The 16,752-nt window shown below is 41.1% G+C and overlaps 1 protein-coding gene across 9 annotated transcripts in view; it reads left to right on the top strand.

Annotated features, from left to right (window-relative positions):
* PCNX2 (pecanex 2) overlaps positions 1–16,752 on the top strand; it is a 155,243-nt gene that overhangs the window by 106,223 nt on the left and 32,268 nt on the right. For all 9 annotated transcript variants that reach the window (XR_008576269.1, XM_054819343.1, XM_054819345.1 and 6 more), the window contains 2 exons: positions 10,187–10,245; positions 12,568–12,783. Coding sequence is in view for 8 of the 9 variants with exons in the window: in XM_054819343.1 (XP_054675318.1) it covers positions 10,187–10,245; positions 12,568–12,783 (275 nt within the window). In the remaining variant the exon portion in view is untranslated. The remainder of the gene's footprint in view (positions 1–10,186; positions 10,246–12,567; positions 12,784–16,752) is intronic.

The following is a 16,752-nucleotide window of genomic DNA, read 5'->3' as shown; positions in this document are numbered from 1 at the left end:
TTCAAACGCTGTTGTTCTATTCCTCTGCTTTGCTTTTTTTCTGAAATACTTTGTCATGCTGCAGCCTGACTCTGTCCTCTTCCTCCCTCCCTCTTATCTTGCTTTGTATCTTGTATAAGGCAATGGACAGAACAGAGTAGGAAGTTTACTTTCATTCCCCAGTGGGTCTAACCACTGGATCACATCGAGCAGCCTGTACTCTGATGCAGCTGTGACTTGTCCCCACAAACAGCAAACTGCCACCAGGAATCTGGAGATTTCACTGCCTACAAGCTGCTCGTCTCCTTCCTGCTCCTTGTTTCTATTCTTTCTTGGTCACCTGGTTCAGTGCCTATTTTTGGGTAAGACACAGCTTGCATTTGCTTTGAAGGATCTCAAGTGAATTACTATGTGGTGTCTGAATTTGTTAGGTGTCTAAAGAGGCTGTAATTAAATTGCCAGTTATCTCACAGTGGTGTTACAGGACATCTCTCTGTGTTTGAGAATATGTGAGCAAGCCTTTCTTTTCTCCATCTTTTTAAAAAGTGTATCACTGTGTTACTGTTCTAGTCACTGTGGTCTGGAAAATAGCCACCTGTAAGGTTCATACAGCTGGGAAGGAAGGGTGAGGAAAACCTGCCCTGCCTCAGACTTAGTGCAGCTGGCACTTTCTTTTTTTTTTCTACAGGCTCACTTAACCTGCCCATCGTGGACACCCTGCAGGTGGAATGGGAAGAGCTTTCGCAGTGTAGATGTAATTCAGGTTGACCTCACATTATGCACGTGTGTGGGAAAAGGAGTTGTGAAATGTACCCATCTGCTCCCTCCCTTTTTCTCATAACATCACAGGCCTTCCACTTCCAAATGCTTATTTTTAACACACCCAAGTGCATCTGGTTTCCCTGTGAGCCTGCTCATCTGTTACAGCTGCTAAAACCCCTGCTCCGAACACAAAACGTCATTCAACCATAACTGTCCATGGGCCTTGTTCGGGAGCTGCATGTTCAGACTTCTCAAAGTCTCCTTTTTAGGGCTGGATTTCTTTTTTTAGTCTTTTCTTGCTATGTTGTTTGATTTTTCACATGTTCTTAGACCTCCACAGTGGTGATGTTTATAGAGGAACAACTGCAGCAGATGTTTATAGTTCAGTAATGCGTTGGACATTGATTTATAATGAATACTTTAAAGAAAGGTACATTAACCTCTGAAGTCAACAATTATAGCATAACCTAAGCGTAAAACCTTTTTTCCCCCCTAATCAACAGGAGTTAGTGTTTACCTTATTTCCTCAAATATCACTTCAGAAATGTTATGTTCTGACTACTGTCACTGCCTGTTCTCCTTATTTAGGGTTCAAACTTTTCTGAATACTTCCAGCCACCTGGCATGAAAGCCACACTGCAGCCATGAGTTTTACTGTTCCCTGCAATCATTTTAGTTTCTTCTGGACTGTTTCTCTGCTAATTTTTGTGTTTCTCTCTGGCTGCTTCTATTTCTATACTGTTTTTCATGAACTGACCAGAAAGAAGCACTGTATTCTAGTTGCACAACTTTACTCTAGAGTGTACTGAGGTTCTAGTTCCTTTGTTATCAGCTATTACTCAGTTTTATGAATGCTAGCCCCTTTGACCATGGTTCTTTTAAGAGAAGTCTTCACTGGGTTGGCCTCAGGGCTCCTCCAGGCTTTTATTGAGTGTTAAGTTAATTTAGAATTCAGCAAAATATTACGAATAAGTATCAGCATGTAGATAAAACCAAAATGGGCACTTACCAGTGCCTGGGACTTGCAAGTCAAAACAAATAGGACCAATAAATGAATGGGTTTTAGTCAATATTTTTGGTTTGTTGTCTTCAAATCAGAAGGGCTGCCTGGTCCTTTTCACAAAGCATGTGGAATTTGGTGAGAGTCTTTCTGGATACTTCAAAAGGATTTAGATCCTTGAGCGTCCAGCCTAGACTGGTACTGAGGGATGCTTAGACCTGGCTTGGGAGCCCTTGGGTACAACATTCTTGCTGACTGTAGTGGCACTCCCTGGCTGACAGTGATGCAAAAGCTGAAACATTAGCAAGTTGCTACTATTTTTCCTTCATTATTCTTCTCTTGTAACTGGCAGTTTTCCCAATAAATATGATTTTTTTGAGGAAAAAATGCTCCTCTGTTGAAACAATGAGCGTAAACTGATCTTCAGGAAGCTGCGCCCTGTTCTCCAGGTGCATGTGTGGCCATGATTCTGGCACTGGGTGAGAGAACAGAGAAAACCAAAACGGTTGAAGAACAAGGAACAGCTTTGTCCGTGCTTCAGCCTTAGTTGTTCGTGATCCCTCTGAAGTTACATGTTTTTCATTAGACTTACTCATCTGACTGTCTTCTCAAGACCATTCCCTGTCTCCTTCCTCCCTGCTGTAGTGCCTATCTGCTCTATATCTTCACATTGCATACCACCAGTACTGCCCATGGACTTGTACCTGCAACACTTGCCTGGTTTGGGAGTCTTTAATCCCTTCAGCAGATGTGTAGAGCTTTGAGGAGTGACAAAGCCACAGCATTCAGGTGTGGGAGGTGTTGCTTCAGGTAAAGCTCCAGGCTAAAAGAAGCCCTGCTAGAAACTATGTTCCCCTCGGCGTCTTGAACTGTGATCTCCCCTGGAGTAAGTGACCCTGTGTGCATGTGTGCCCCTTTGGGCACTTGCTGTAGCATGGAGGTGTGCACATCACCTCTCCAACCCAGCTCTCGCCTCATTGCTTGATTCTGTGTGGAGTCACACTGAACTGGGAAAATGTGAGGGCTGTCTGGGAAAGGATGGGCAAGGAAAACCAGGCACCTTTAATTAAATAGATCTGGTATTAAAATAATTCTGAGTTGCCAAGAGTTTCACACTCAAGGGAGGCTATATGAAATTCAAAGTTGTATTTTAACAGTTTGGCAGTATCTCTTTAACTAGTAACATCTCTTCTTCTCAAATTTTGCCCCTGGCAGTCAATAAAACAAATTGAGGCTAATTGAATAGGAGCCATATGTGTGATAATTAATTGGGAGTGCATTCTGATTCAGTGCTCTGTAGTTCCCTGCCGAGTTAAAGACGCATTCACAACTCCAATTCACTGAATCATTCTAAGAGGACAGAATAAAGACAGAAGGGAGGCAGGCAGCAGAGAGGGAATGCATGCTGAGGCCAGGCAGGAACACAAGCAGAGATCAAAACCACAAGCAGGATAAGTGAAAAGGGAAAGGGATGGGCAAAAAAGGAAAAGGCATGCAGTAAAAATAGCTGAGAGGATAATGCAACAGACATTGATAAGCAGGAACTCAGACCTATAGAGGAAAAGAAATCATGAGCATGATAGGAGTTTTAAAAATATTTGGAAAGAAGGGCAGCAACAGGACATAAGAGAAAGATGAGAATGGACTCATAAATCAGAAATAGGAAGCATGTAATATTTTAAGGGCTTGTGTTGATATACAGTGGCACTAAAATTTTATAAGTTGTTCGCCTACTGCTTAGTTTCCAAATTATGTAAATCTAATGAGATCAAGTAAATGCCTGAAATTTCTGTCATGTCAAGTATTGGAAACCTGTTGAAATGGATTGACTGAATTTCTGTACGTGTTCTCAGCAAGCGTTCGTCCCAGTCACTTGGGTAATGTAGATCACCTCCTGTTTTAGATTTAACTGAATCAAACATTTAGGGGCAAGCTGAGGTTCACAGCACTGAACTCATACCTTCCATTCAGGAAGATGCTTACTCAAGCAACTTTTGTCAAGATGTGAAGACAAGGGAAAAGCTGAGATCAGAGAAGTTCAGCAAGTGTAACCATTCTAACTGAGGTGATATGTAAGTAGTGTACAGATAGCAGCAGGGAATAATTCATGCTACAGCTTGCTCAAGTCCTGGTTGTCTCCTGATGTACGAGGGTATGTACTGGACCCAAACTGCCTCAGAGCTTATAAGAGCAAAATGTAAAATATCTCTTGCTTCTTTCTGAGATAATGCAAAATGCAGAATTATGTCACCATTGCCACTGAGAATTGTCTCTGAAGCTTTGTGCTAGTTAGGACTAGGTAAATATTGGGTGAATGCTAGAGGGTTTGGGGTTTTTTTTATCCTTCAACTTGCAGTAAGATTTTTCTTGTTCTTCACTGTAGTATTGCTGATGCTGCACTCAGGTTTACAGCACTGGAATGGCTTGATTAGCTTCCGTTTTGCCTCTCTTCATCTTTTGGTGAGAAATATATGGAATATATATGGAATATGGAAATATATGGAATATATGGAAAACCCTATGGTGAACTAAACTAGTATTTCTGATGTAGGCTTTCTTTGTAAGACACCATTCACCAGTCTTTGTCTTATTCTTGTATTTCCTCTTACTTTCTTGCCATCTCTACCTCCTAATTTTATTTTTAAGCATCCACCTTTTGTCTAAAAGTGACAATCAAAATATCTTAAGTATATGTTATTTTAATATTGCAAACTGAAAAAGCATAAGAGCAGTTTGTTATCAGCAATAAAGAATATTAAGAATGAATTCTGAAATTCTTTGCTGTTTCCTTTTATGATGTTTAAACAATGTGTGCATCTCTGTGGAGTAAATGAGGTAAACATCTTGGCCTCATGTGCTGAAGCAGCTTCCAATATTTTGCTAATTTTTTTTTTACTGTCTGATCTCGCTCGCTTTTTCTGCTGAAAACTTCACCAGGAGTTTCTCATCACCTCCTTACTATTCTCCAGATCTTTACAGTTTCTCAGGCTTTTTGCCACTTTGCTCATGGGCTCATCAGCCAGCACAGAGCCTGAGCGTATTAGTCCTGCAGAGCGTTTTACCCAGAGCTGGGCACAGCATGGTACCCTTCACGTAATGTTTGCGTTGGCTCGGGATGGGAAAACCAGAAAAATAACTCACCTGCACTATTTCGGATGCATTTTTTTGTGTGTAACGAACACATTTGCTTTTAAATTAGAAGTACCTCTGTGAATTGCAGACAGTGAGGTATAGCTGTGACGCAGGGTCTTGTGCGAAGTCCCATCCTTACAGGAATGTCAGGGTCCCAGCCCTTTTTCAATGACACAGAGGTGAGCACAAACATCTCTGTGCAGTTAGCATAATCCTTCCTCTTGTAAAGCTTCTTGTATTGCTTAATATAAAATATCTGAAGATAATGACTAAATGCCTTTTAAAAGAAAAAGCATACTCAGACAAGAGGAAAGAAATTAAATAGCAAGGTAGACAAATAAGACAAAAGCAGGGATAATGATGACATTTTGGTAAAGCATTAGTGAATATTTTGAAGGACACATGCTTAAATGACCTGGCTTATAAATAAGAGGTGAAGTCCTCAGCTAAGCCTTTGAATGTCAGAGCACTTGGGTGGGCTGTTTAATCCATGTTTGGGCACTCAGCTTTTGATCTCAAATTCATGTGCATCCCTGTTGCTGCAGGAGCACAGATACCTGGTCTTCAGGAAAGGCTTCAGAATATGCCAAATAGATATGCTGAGTAGTGTCTCAGCAAATGACTGCAATTCTGATTTTTACACCTACTTAAAAGAAAAAAAGCACAAACACCACCCCACCCCCCCAAAAAACACCAAACAAACCACAAAAACCCCATAGGAAGCTCTCAGAATGAATTATAAAAAGCTTTTTAAAGAAAGCAAAGAAACCCTAAGAACAGGAAACATTATTGATAGTAAGATCTTCCTATGGTTAAAGGGATCCTTCAACAGCGCTGTCTTTAACACCTGGAACTTTTTATACCTTAACCCTCCCCCAGTTTCCTAGCATGCAATCAAAGCCACTTTTTATTATTGTTAGATGAAACACTGGAGCAGTCAGGGAAGGAAGAAAGCATGAAAAATAAAAATCAGAGGGAGTGATCAGGAAGAAGTTGCTTTCATTTTTAAGAGATCTTTATTAATGTGACTTAAACCTAAGGCATATCTTCATGCAGCTGCCCAGAGACCTGGGCATGGTTATGCACGAAGGGGCTGTCAGCCTTTGCTGTTATAAGCACACTGAAATCATTCTGCGTTGTAGATGAAATTGATTTAAAACTACTTGGGCATCGTCACACTTCCAATTAGTACCATCATTTTTGCCTCTGGTGTCCTTCAAATATTCATGGATGCCTGCTTATTCTGCCATCTCCTCATTCTCCCTCCTGCTTCATTGTCGTAGCCTACTACTGCTACTGTGTTTTTAATGCTAAGCCTTCCGTTTGTAGTGCCAGCAGCATAAGACATTCACACGGAAGTGCTGAGGATATTTTTTTCCAGACTCCCATGAATAATCATAGGGCTGCAGCATAGTAAAGTTTCTCTCTCTTAGATTTGCCTGTTAGATGTCATGGAAAGATGGATTAAAATTCATTGGACACAGACAAAGAAAAACTTTGGATCTACCCTAGAAAGGCATCTCCCCAGACGGGGAACTGCTTTTCTTTGTGTTGTTCTCTTTCAAAGTAGAGAGCCCCTCCTTCACAGCAGGAATCCTGGAAATCTTGAATTTGTGTTTTGGGGCAAAACCCAGCAAACAGTTGCAATTTTAGTTTCATCTTCTGGAAATAAGCACAGCAAAGGTTTTGGTTGGTTGGTTGGGTTTTTTTGTTTTGTTTTGTTCTCAATTTGCCTGATTCTTACCATCCACTGTTCCCCAGGTTGCCTGAATCCCCATCAGTCTTTTTTTCTACCTTTCTAAGGAAATTGGGACAGTGAAGTGGGAGAAGAAAGTCTTTCCAGGTTGAAAAATGAGGCAATATTTTTGGGCAAGGGAAGTACAGGAAGTGACTTCATCCTTTTGCAAAGGGAAGTGATAGCTATAATGGCATGAATAGTGCTATGCAAACCAGTGGATTATCTCAGTGCCCATGTAAATGCTGGATTAAAAGAACATGAGAGAGAGATTTCAGGAACTAAGCAGGATGTTGGCTTTAAAATTGCTGAAGACTTAGCTGAAGGTGTTCAAGCACAATCACTTGCTCTCTAGGGCAAGCGCTGAAGGACCTGCACTCGGTTTGCATAGAATAACGCAATTCAGGAAGAAATCTAATTACTGAGCCACTTATCACAACCAAATTTAAAGCAAGAGGCCACTGGAGGAAAGCCCAAATCACCCACTAGTCCCAAAAGTTCCCTTGGAGAGGTCCTAGTTGACAGCAAAAAGCCCAGGAGTAAAGGTGTCGCTAGATTGATTGTTAGGTGCAGTGTACTATGGTTTAATGCTATGCAAATTCCCATTGCCTTCAAGAAGGTAGAAACATAGCTTTGGTTACTAATAATTGTGGAAGATTTTAAAAGTCCAAAATGGATTATCTGACTGAATTTATTCATCTAAACTGAATTTTAGGACAGAAGTTTGCTTTACAAACTGTCTATATTACCCATGGTCTTAAAATAAATTAAAATCATGGTTTGAAATAGCTGTATAAAGATTTGAGTTTTTCTGGTAGTGTCTGAAAATGTAAATCCTTTCTTGTCCCATGTCCTCAGGCCCATGTTTTAGCTGCTTAAGCAATCGTTACTGTGCTCAGAATGGAACATAAAGCTGCAACAGAACCTGGTTTTGTTTTGTTTGTGAGAGCTGTTCTGTTTCCTTCCCTTCTTCCCAGTGTCAGGCTGCATTATCCATCTGGGAGTATCCTGAAGCACTTGTGATTTTCCCTGATTGTTTCATGCATCCTTCTCTCAAAGGAAGGAAAAAAAAAAAAGGAGAGAAATGGAGCTAGAGCTGCATGCTGGGCAAAAGGATTTCTTCTTATTATAGATTAGAATTTTCTGAAGTATTGCTTGATTTGTATGGGTCTCAATATGCCTCAAGAACAGAAATGCTTTATAGGTTGGTAAAAAATTGGGGTAAAGAATAGTATTGACTTGTACCTCATACTGCCACGCTGATTTCAGAGGGACTGAAAGTTAATAAGGAGTCTTATAATCTTAAAACATATGCATTTGGAAATCAGCAGCGTTTCTCTGCTGAGAATAGGAAATTGATTGAATTCCGTAACCTAATCTTTATGCTTACTCTTGCATATGTTGCAATTGCAGGTGGATGTATATCAGGGCAGAAGAATTCTGATAACCTTTTTGAAGTAAAATCATTCTTTATATTCTGAACTGCTTAGAAGCGCCCCCCCCCCTTGCCATTTTCTGTTGCATAGGAAATGAAAATTGCAGTTACAATAAGCTGAGCCAACCAGAGGCGGGAAGATAAATAATACATCAAATAAAATGTTAATCTATGTAGATAATGTACTAATATTAATTACAAATTATTCTAATTAAGGTTCATATTCTCTCCAACTATATTTCTTGCAAAGTAAAGAACATGCCTTTTTAAAGCAAAAATCAGTTGCTGATAAGGAGAAGTAAAGCGATTCTGTTCCTCTTCTGTCTACTACATGGAAGCATGTGTGCAATTTTTCTGTTGGTCTGTTTTCCACAGCTTTTTTGGGGAGGCTGTAGAGGGTGGATGAAAAGGCTTTCTAACATTAGGGACATCAATGGCATCCTTCTCCCAGTTGGCTTCAGTATGAGCTTATAACTTCCAGCCTTTTAAATAACTTGTATATTGACACTTGAAATCCTGGGAGCCAACACTGCGATGAGGACACACAGACTCCCGGAGAGTCTCTGCTGTGCTTCAAAGACAATGTTACCCTGGGTTTACACTGCCCTTTTTCAGTGTTATTTAAGCTGTTTGAAAGCTTCCCATATAACTTAAACCCTCTTTGCTGCAGTCTTCCTCCGGTCATGTCTAACTTCTCCCAGTGAGTAGCTAAATTTGGGCTTTCCAAGCTGGCTGGGCAACCATCAGCCTGTTCAAAGTCTCCACTGTGCTCTGTGCCCCTTGGTAATGAGCCAGGCCCACCTGGCCATGCCGCCCTCATCGTGGTTTGACAAAGGACACGACAAGGACCATGCCTGGGTGTCTCCCTCGGTTCCTGTGCCAGGATAGATGGTGCCTTGGCACTTTCCCCCTGTGTTTGCAGAGTGGTGAACAGATGAGGCTCTCACCACTGTCACATGTAACCTTATGCTGACTGTGGTTTAGGGCAAACAGCTTTATCTTTCCCTGTTTTCTGTTTTAACTCGATTTTCCAAGGAATGATAATATTTACAGGTCTGATTGACAGGCCTTCTGCCAAGGCTAGAGATTGAGGGCAAAACTTTTGAGACAATATTCTCAATGAAGTGTCCTGAAATCCTAAAGCACCACTCCAGAGCAGTATTTCAGGGAAATTTATATATGCCATAGCATTTCTGTCAGCCAGGCTTTCGCTTGTACCCTGAAGGCTTGGAAGATGGATGCCTGGGAGATGATTTGGACTTCTGGTGTTGACTACCCCTAGTCACCACAACAACCACTCCCTTCTGTTAGCCACGTGCTTGCCCACAGTGATTTACTTGTTCCTTATATTCAGACTTTGTTAGTGTCTTTTGTTACAGGTAGGAATAAAAGCTCAATCCAATCTACCTTTGGTTGCTTTCTGGTCTGTGACCGTTTTCCCCATAGTATTTATATGCCACTGCTACAGTGAAAATACTGAGTAGGAAATATGTCATTCATAAGGGAGACAGAGTTACTATCTGTATGGAACAAGACCCTGTAATTTACTGGTTTTCAAGTGATAAGAATGACCAGAGAGTCTCTGTTGCTGCATAGCTAAATATGAAACTGAGTGAATTCTTTTTGTTGTTGTTGCTTTTCCATAGATGTTATACACCCACAGAAATATTTTCACACAAAGAAACCCCTTGAGTCCAGCTGTTTCCCTTAAGGCTTAGAAGGGAAGAAAGACTGATTTCATATTCTTTCTGTCCACTGTTTTGGTGGCACCTGGCTGATGTGCTTCTGGAGCCAGTTCGATTGTTTCAGTACGTAGTGTTGTGTATTGTCACAGATGCTGAATGCTGAATGGACTCTGCCCTGAAAGAAAGCAAATGGGGAAGAAAGAGTTTGAGGAAAAGGAGGGGAGGGCACAGACACTTTTGTTTTGTGTGCTGATAAGCTACAATATCAATACCAGTACTGAACTGAAATAACTATATATACCTACTTGGAGTAAGCCGATGAATAGATTAGAGTATAAACTGCATAATGATATAAACACAGAATGTGAAGATATGTTAAAAAGAAAACAAAATTGTGTTTTGGGGAGAATCTTACTTTTAAAAAAAGAATTGGCTGTACAACATGTCTTTATTTCCAGCACCAAAAGATCGGACCATTCCAACACCAGACTGGCAATTCAGATCGAAAAGGATGCAGGTATGGCCTGGGAGTTTGGGTGTTTCGCTTGATTTGCAAAATGGAATGTATTTACACAGTTGAGGCTTTGCCTGGGAAGCTAAAGAGACGCAAAAGTTTTAAATGTGGTGGGAACAAACCAGAGTGTTTTAAGAGTTGCTGGGCTGCGAATCGCTTGGTTAATCATAAGATCGCTGTTTTGCGGAGTATGCAGCAGATGCCTTAGCTACTCGAAGGTCACCTGTGGTGAGGAAAAGCGTTTGGAAAAAAGCAGCAGATTAGCAGCGCCCCTACTGCTGAGCAGTTTGGGCTGACAGGTATCTCCTTTTCCCTGAAGAGAAATCTTTTTTGGAGGGGGGGAGGCGGGAGGGAAATAGGAAAATTTGCAGGAGAGGGTAAAAGAAAGACGGCGAGCTTCTCCTCTGGGGACCAGTCCGTTAAACGAGCTCCAGTCCATGGCAATGGAAAGCGCCTTCCTGGGCTGCACCGAGCGGTTCCTGCGAGAGCGGGAAGTGAGACATTTTTTGGCAAGTCAGTGGATGCAGAGAGCGTGTGGTACCTCAGCTGATGCTCTTCAGCACCTGGCAGGGCAAAGTCCTTTCCAGGGGAAACCAATACCGGTGTTTCATGCCAAATGTCAGTACCGGTGAGAAGCCACGGTTTCGTACCTGGGTTTCTTCTGTTTTGGTGTTCTGCAGCTGATTTTACCACTAAGATGTCAGGGGCTAGTATTGTGGAGGCATAAGTTTACATTGTAATTGTAGTTGTTACATCTTTATCCTCCCCACTTTTTTGCTCTTCTCCATTAGTAGCATCAGTAGCATAAAGAAATACACATCTTCAAGCAGAAATGGGTGTAATCCAGAGTGTCCAAGAAAGCAAGAGAGGTATTAGCAGTTTGAGGCATACATAGTGTCTTTCACTATTTATCATTTCAAGGCAGGGAGTTAAGATGTTTCCCAAGGCCATTCTGTCATCTGATAGCAATAACCTTTAGCATTATTATATATGCTAATAAGTTAATTATGTTTTAAAAGCCATAGCTCAAGCAAAATGTTCATTTTGTGTGTGTGTGTACTTAAAAGATTCATTTTTATGACTTACTTGGATTTTGCCTCAATATATTCCAGAAGGTGTATAGTTGAGTATGTCTGTATGTGCATATGCAGCTGCATGTGCACACGTACCAGGGCTGGATGCATAATGGCCATGGTGATGAAAAGCTGTGTAGTAACACACCCATTCCTCCTCTTGTATTGAGGAGCAATTTGTAGGGAAAGCGATAGCCTGTCATCCTCTGGTTTTTTTCTCCACGTTAGATCTGCTCCCAAATATGCACATATATAAATACACATGTGTACCTGTACCTGTGTATCTACATACGCTCTCATGTATACAAATACACCTACAAGGTGTTGGTTTGTACTGTTCACACACTAACATTTAAAAAGTACTAAAGGTGCGACACTGATGCAATACAGAAAATAAAAGCAGTTCTCATGTCAAGCTTATATATCATGTAAAAGAGTACAAGCACAAGACAACACCAAGTTGGATTATGTGGCACTGTGTTAGCATTTATGAAAGATTCATTCCCTTTCATGGATCACCATCATAAAGTGCTAATTTTAATCCAGTTAAAATGGACCATAGACCTTTATGGGAATGAGACCTTTAGACTGTAATGAAGTGTCACTCACCTGATGTGTAACTGGACAGCTGACGCTGTTTTTAAAGAAGTGGTAGAAATTCTAGTGGTGAATGAACCTTGTTTCATTCTTTGTCAATATACTAAGTATACTCTTTCAAAATATCTATCCTCATATTAAATACCCACAGATACTTCATAGACAATACCTTAAAAAATTCCTGGAGGACTAAAAAAGAAATCTCAACAAAATTACTGAAAGCTATGTAAAAATCTCAGCAATAATATTCAGATTTAAGTTTATGTACTGAAATAATAATGATTTCTGGTTTCTTATAATTAAGAACAATATGTAGACATTAATTTAGCATTGCAGAGACTTGCAGCGGAGCCAAAAATTCTTGCTGTTATAGAACATGAAGGAGGTGATTTGGCTCAGTCTGAAATATATGTTATCACTAATTTGATGTTCTATTTACAATATTGTTCATACTAAACAAAAGTTTTAGACCTGATTCTCTGAAGGGCTAAAAACCACTTAGGAAATGCAGTTTGTATAGAGTTTCAAGAAGTTACTATCAAGCTAGAGGAAGAGGCTTTATGCAGGAGTAAAAAAGAACATAGGATTTTATGCAGAATGGCTTAGTGTATTATAAATTCTATTTTTTTACAAATGTGTGCTGCTCTGGTTGTAGGAAATGACGACAATAATCTCAACTCCATTTTTTATGAGCATTTGACAAGATCTCTGCAGGAGTCACTTTGTGGAGATTTGATTCTGGGCCGCTGGGGAAACTACAACACAGGAGACTGTTTTATTCTGGCATCGGATTATTTAAATGCCTTTGTGCACTTGATCGAAATTGGAAATGGCCTTGTCACCTTTCAGCTCAGAGGGCTGGAATTTCGAGGTAAGGATCCCTGATAATTTAAATAACAACAAAACCAGCAACAAAACCTGTCTGGCTTTCTTAATCTATCACAACTCTGTAGTAGGATATAGAATTTAAGAACTTTTTTCTCTCTTTATTTCTACAGATACTTGTCTGTCTGTCTAAAGGCTCTGTGCTTCTTTGTACCATTATTTGTATGACAATGTTTTGAAGCCTAGATGTTAAGAAATTTGGAGTCATGTTCTGGAGTATCATAAAACTTTCAGAAAGAAGGCATATTGACTTATTTGCTGGGTTCACAGATCTTTTAGGTTATGCTTAGTTATGTTTTCAGACTATTTCTTTCTCTCTATAACCATGAAAACCAAAGTTGTTCTTAAAATTGTTCAACCCCCAAAACTGGTCTTTGAAGAAATGCAAAATATCATAAGACTCCCCCCATGGAAAATATCCTGTGTTGGATCATGCCAGATGCCAGTGCCGAGATGGTTTCTGTCGCAGTAGAACAGGGGAGGAGAAGCAAGTGGATCAGGGCTTCATACTTCTCTCATTTAGGAAGTGCAGACTTCAGTTGAGGAAGGGACCTCACTTTCTCCCTGTTCCGTATATTTCCCTGTCAGGACACTCCTCTTTAAGGAATGGCAATTGCATCCACTTCCTCGGTGGTGTGGCTATTGTGAGACCAGTTGCTTGTAGTGTCACACTGCTGGCCTTTCGTCTGTTGTCCCTAAAGTAAGAAGAAAAATGAAAGCAAAACCGCAAAACTTTTAAACAGTTTTTAAGTTTTGCTCATGCTACACGTTAGCTGCTTGTGTTTGTTGCTGGGGTTTGTAACCTTTCAAAGACACCACTTTGCAATTGCGGGTGATGGGAGTTTTGAAATCCCAGAATAAATAGTTTCACAGGCTCAAGAGCTGAGCATCTAATGGGCAATGTGTAGAGGAGTGTATATTCAAGGTGACTTTTCAACAAGGTTGAGTATGAGAAAATAGGAGACAGACTGGCTCTTTGAACGTACTTAAGTGTGGGAGGATTAGACTAGGAAATAACATATGTGGGCTCCAGTCTTAACTCTGTGACAGACTCCCTGTAGGATGTTGAACAGGTTGTGGTAAATGCTTGATGTTCACTTTCCTTCCTGTACAGTGGGGATGAAGATAATGCTCCTGTATCTTAAGATACAAGTTATGTAGAAAACAGTAAATACCTGAAACAGCTTGTAGTGTAGTACCTGAAGAGATACCTATTCAGTACAAAGGCAAATTGTAAGAAAAAGCAACTGGAAAGGAAGAGAAAGAATTTGTTTATCAGCCTTACAGTTTCCTGTTGCTTATGATGATGAGGATGTATCATGATGATGAGCCTCTGTGGCTTTCTTCAAAGACATCTGTGCAAGTATTATCTTCTCCTTACGTGCCCCCAAGGTAAGCAGTGGTGCTGCTGTGTCAGATCTTTTTTTCCTTTATGCAGTTGCCATCTTCTACTGGGTCCTTCTCCATCATCACCATCCCCAGGCAGGTCAAGAAAAGTAAATCTTGGAAACAGAGATGAAAAAATACGAGAGGATCCTCAAACTGTTTGCTAGCTGGATAAAAAGATCAGGGGCCTAGCAGATGGGCTTAATGAACTGGAAGTTGAATGGTAAACGACTGGATAGTTTTGTTGCAAAGTAATTTGGGAAGACTTTTTCTGACTTTGAGCCAGGATGGTTCATTACCAGGCGAGTGCCATTTTGCATTTGGATCTGAGAGCAGAGCTCAAAAATTGCAGTGTGCTGCCTGTCGATGCATCTCTGTATTCCCTAAAATCACAGTTTAAGTAACTAAATGGATCTGAAAATTGACCTTTCCATGCAGATTGCCTAACGCTGTTCAGTATTAGTATGGTAGCTGGTTCGCTTTGTGAATACCTCTTGGCTTGCAGTCCGCTGGCTGCGTGTGTTTCTTGGGTTGCCGTTTAGAGCCAGCTGAGTTCTCATCAGGAATATCCCCTTTCCCAGTCTCTCTCGTGCTCCTCCCTTGCAAAGCAGCACCCTTACCTGAGTGTTCGAAAGACCTGGACCAAGACAGCAGAGCAAACAATGAACTGGGAAAGCACAGAGAAGTTACTGGAGGAGGAGAGGAGTGGGAAAATGGGAATGGGAATCTCAGCTGCTGCTCTGGTGGGGCCATAGGGGTTACACAAGGGTGCCCAGGCACTGGGGTGCTGAGTCCGAGTAAAAGGAGCCAAAAGGGCTGACCTGAAGGCAGAAGCTGCGTAAGGGGACAGGCCAAGAGCTGTCCCAAGGAAGCTCTCTGAAAGCTGAGACTGAGCTGAAACTCTTCTTTGGAAGGTTTTCTTTGCCCTTTCCTTTGAGCAGGATCGCTGCCTGCAGGGGTAGGAAGTTAGACCGTGTCCCCCCCGCCAGCAGCATCAAGATCCATCTCCTGTGCAGACTACACACATTCTTCCCCATTTCAAACCTTGCAGATGATGGATGTGGTGTACAACTGAATACAGTAGGATTTTTTTTTTTTTCTGTATAAGTGGGAAGAGTGTATGCAACTGTCCTGGAAGAACTTGGTGGTTTATGAAGTCAAGAGGCAGTTGTCAAGCACTGGGCTCATTTCCTCTGCTTTGGGCATCTCGCATTCTTATTTTTAGTTGTTTGGTCATGCACTGTTTTTCACATAGGACCCTGATTCCTTTCATTGCACAGAATGGTTTCCCACAAGGAGGGAAGGCTAGAAGAAGAACTTGAAACCTGTAATTTCTGAGCTTTGGCTGCTTGACTTCAATTTCAAACAAGTAATTTTAATTGAGGGCCCTAAAAATCTGCCGTTCCTTAAATAGGAAGTCTATGTTTGCTTTGGAAATGAGTGAATCACAACAGTGTTCTCTGTGTCTGTGACTGTTTTCTGTTTATGAGTAAACCAAAAACAGTATTTGCAGTGTGGAGCTCTGGATTTTCCTATGGGTGTTTCTCATTGTGGTAGCTGAAAAGCTGTGCTGGCATTACTGCTGCAGCAGAGCCCAAAGAAGGGGTCATAGAGTCTTCTGAAGTTAAGTGTATTGCCTCCCCAGTTTGCAATCAGCCTAATTGAGAGTTGACATTCTAAATGACTGATCCAGATGCCTTTCTAACTGTATGTAGTAGAAGCATTTGGCTCAGCTTTTAAATGAAAAAAACCCCACAAACCCTAAACAACCAAATCCCTGTAGGGCAGGATAAGAAGATACAGACTGAGCAGAATGAAAGAAGAGAGTCAGCAAAACTGGGATTCCTCTCATCCATCTTTAGTCCTGTTCCAATTAAGCACCTTATATGAATCAGTTTTTCACTCTCCCTTTCTACAGACAGAGAGGGGATGTGCCTCCGTTGTGTCATTCATCCTGTGTGTAAAGCCAGGGGGAGTCTCAGTTTCTCCAGGCATTGAGAGGAGATGCCAAACCTCTCCTGTACTGAAAATGAAGAGCGGGTAGTAATGAGCTCAGGCTAGGTTAAAACTTCCAGGTAGCTGCACGTTGGTGTGGGGGAATCAAGCCCTTTGGTAACTTAACTCTACTGTCTGTGTTAGACCACAGCGGTATGCTAAAAGCAGCCTGCCAGAAGAAATACGTAATGTATCATTTAATTTGAAAGGAAGAGACAGGGGAAAACCCACAATCAGGGAACAAGGAGAAAGAATGTCAAAATATCTAGCTCCTGCAAGTTCCCTGTAGAACAAGGAAGACTTAAAATATTTTCCTGTTTAGTCTGTGCCTCTACAAAATGTCTTTTGGAGAATATCCAGTTAGGTGTTACATGTGCAGAAATTACTTATGGATGGTGATGCTAAAATCTTGAGGAGCTGTTTTCTAACTCATGCCCGGTATTCTTCAATCATGTAATTAACTTCTAAATCTCTGCTGTGATTTTTTGTTACTGCGTGTTGCACGTGCAATATTCACATTTCACTTGGAACTTCATTAGATGAATCAAGGAAAGAAGTACAGAGCAGGCACACA

This window comes from Grus americana, chromosome 3, assembly GCF_028858705.1.
Source record: "Grus americana isolate bGruAme1 chromosome 3, bGruAme1.mat, whole genome shotgun sequence".
In the NCBI taxonomy this organism is placed as follows: domain Eukaryota; kingdom Metazoa; phylum Chordata; class Aves; order Gruiformes; family Gruidae; genus Grus; species Grus americana.
Note: the sequence above shows the minus strand (reverse complement) of the source record. Positions and strands in the feature narration are given on the sequence as shown.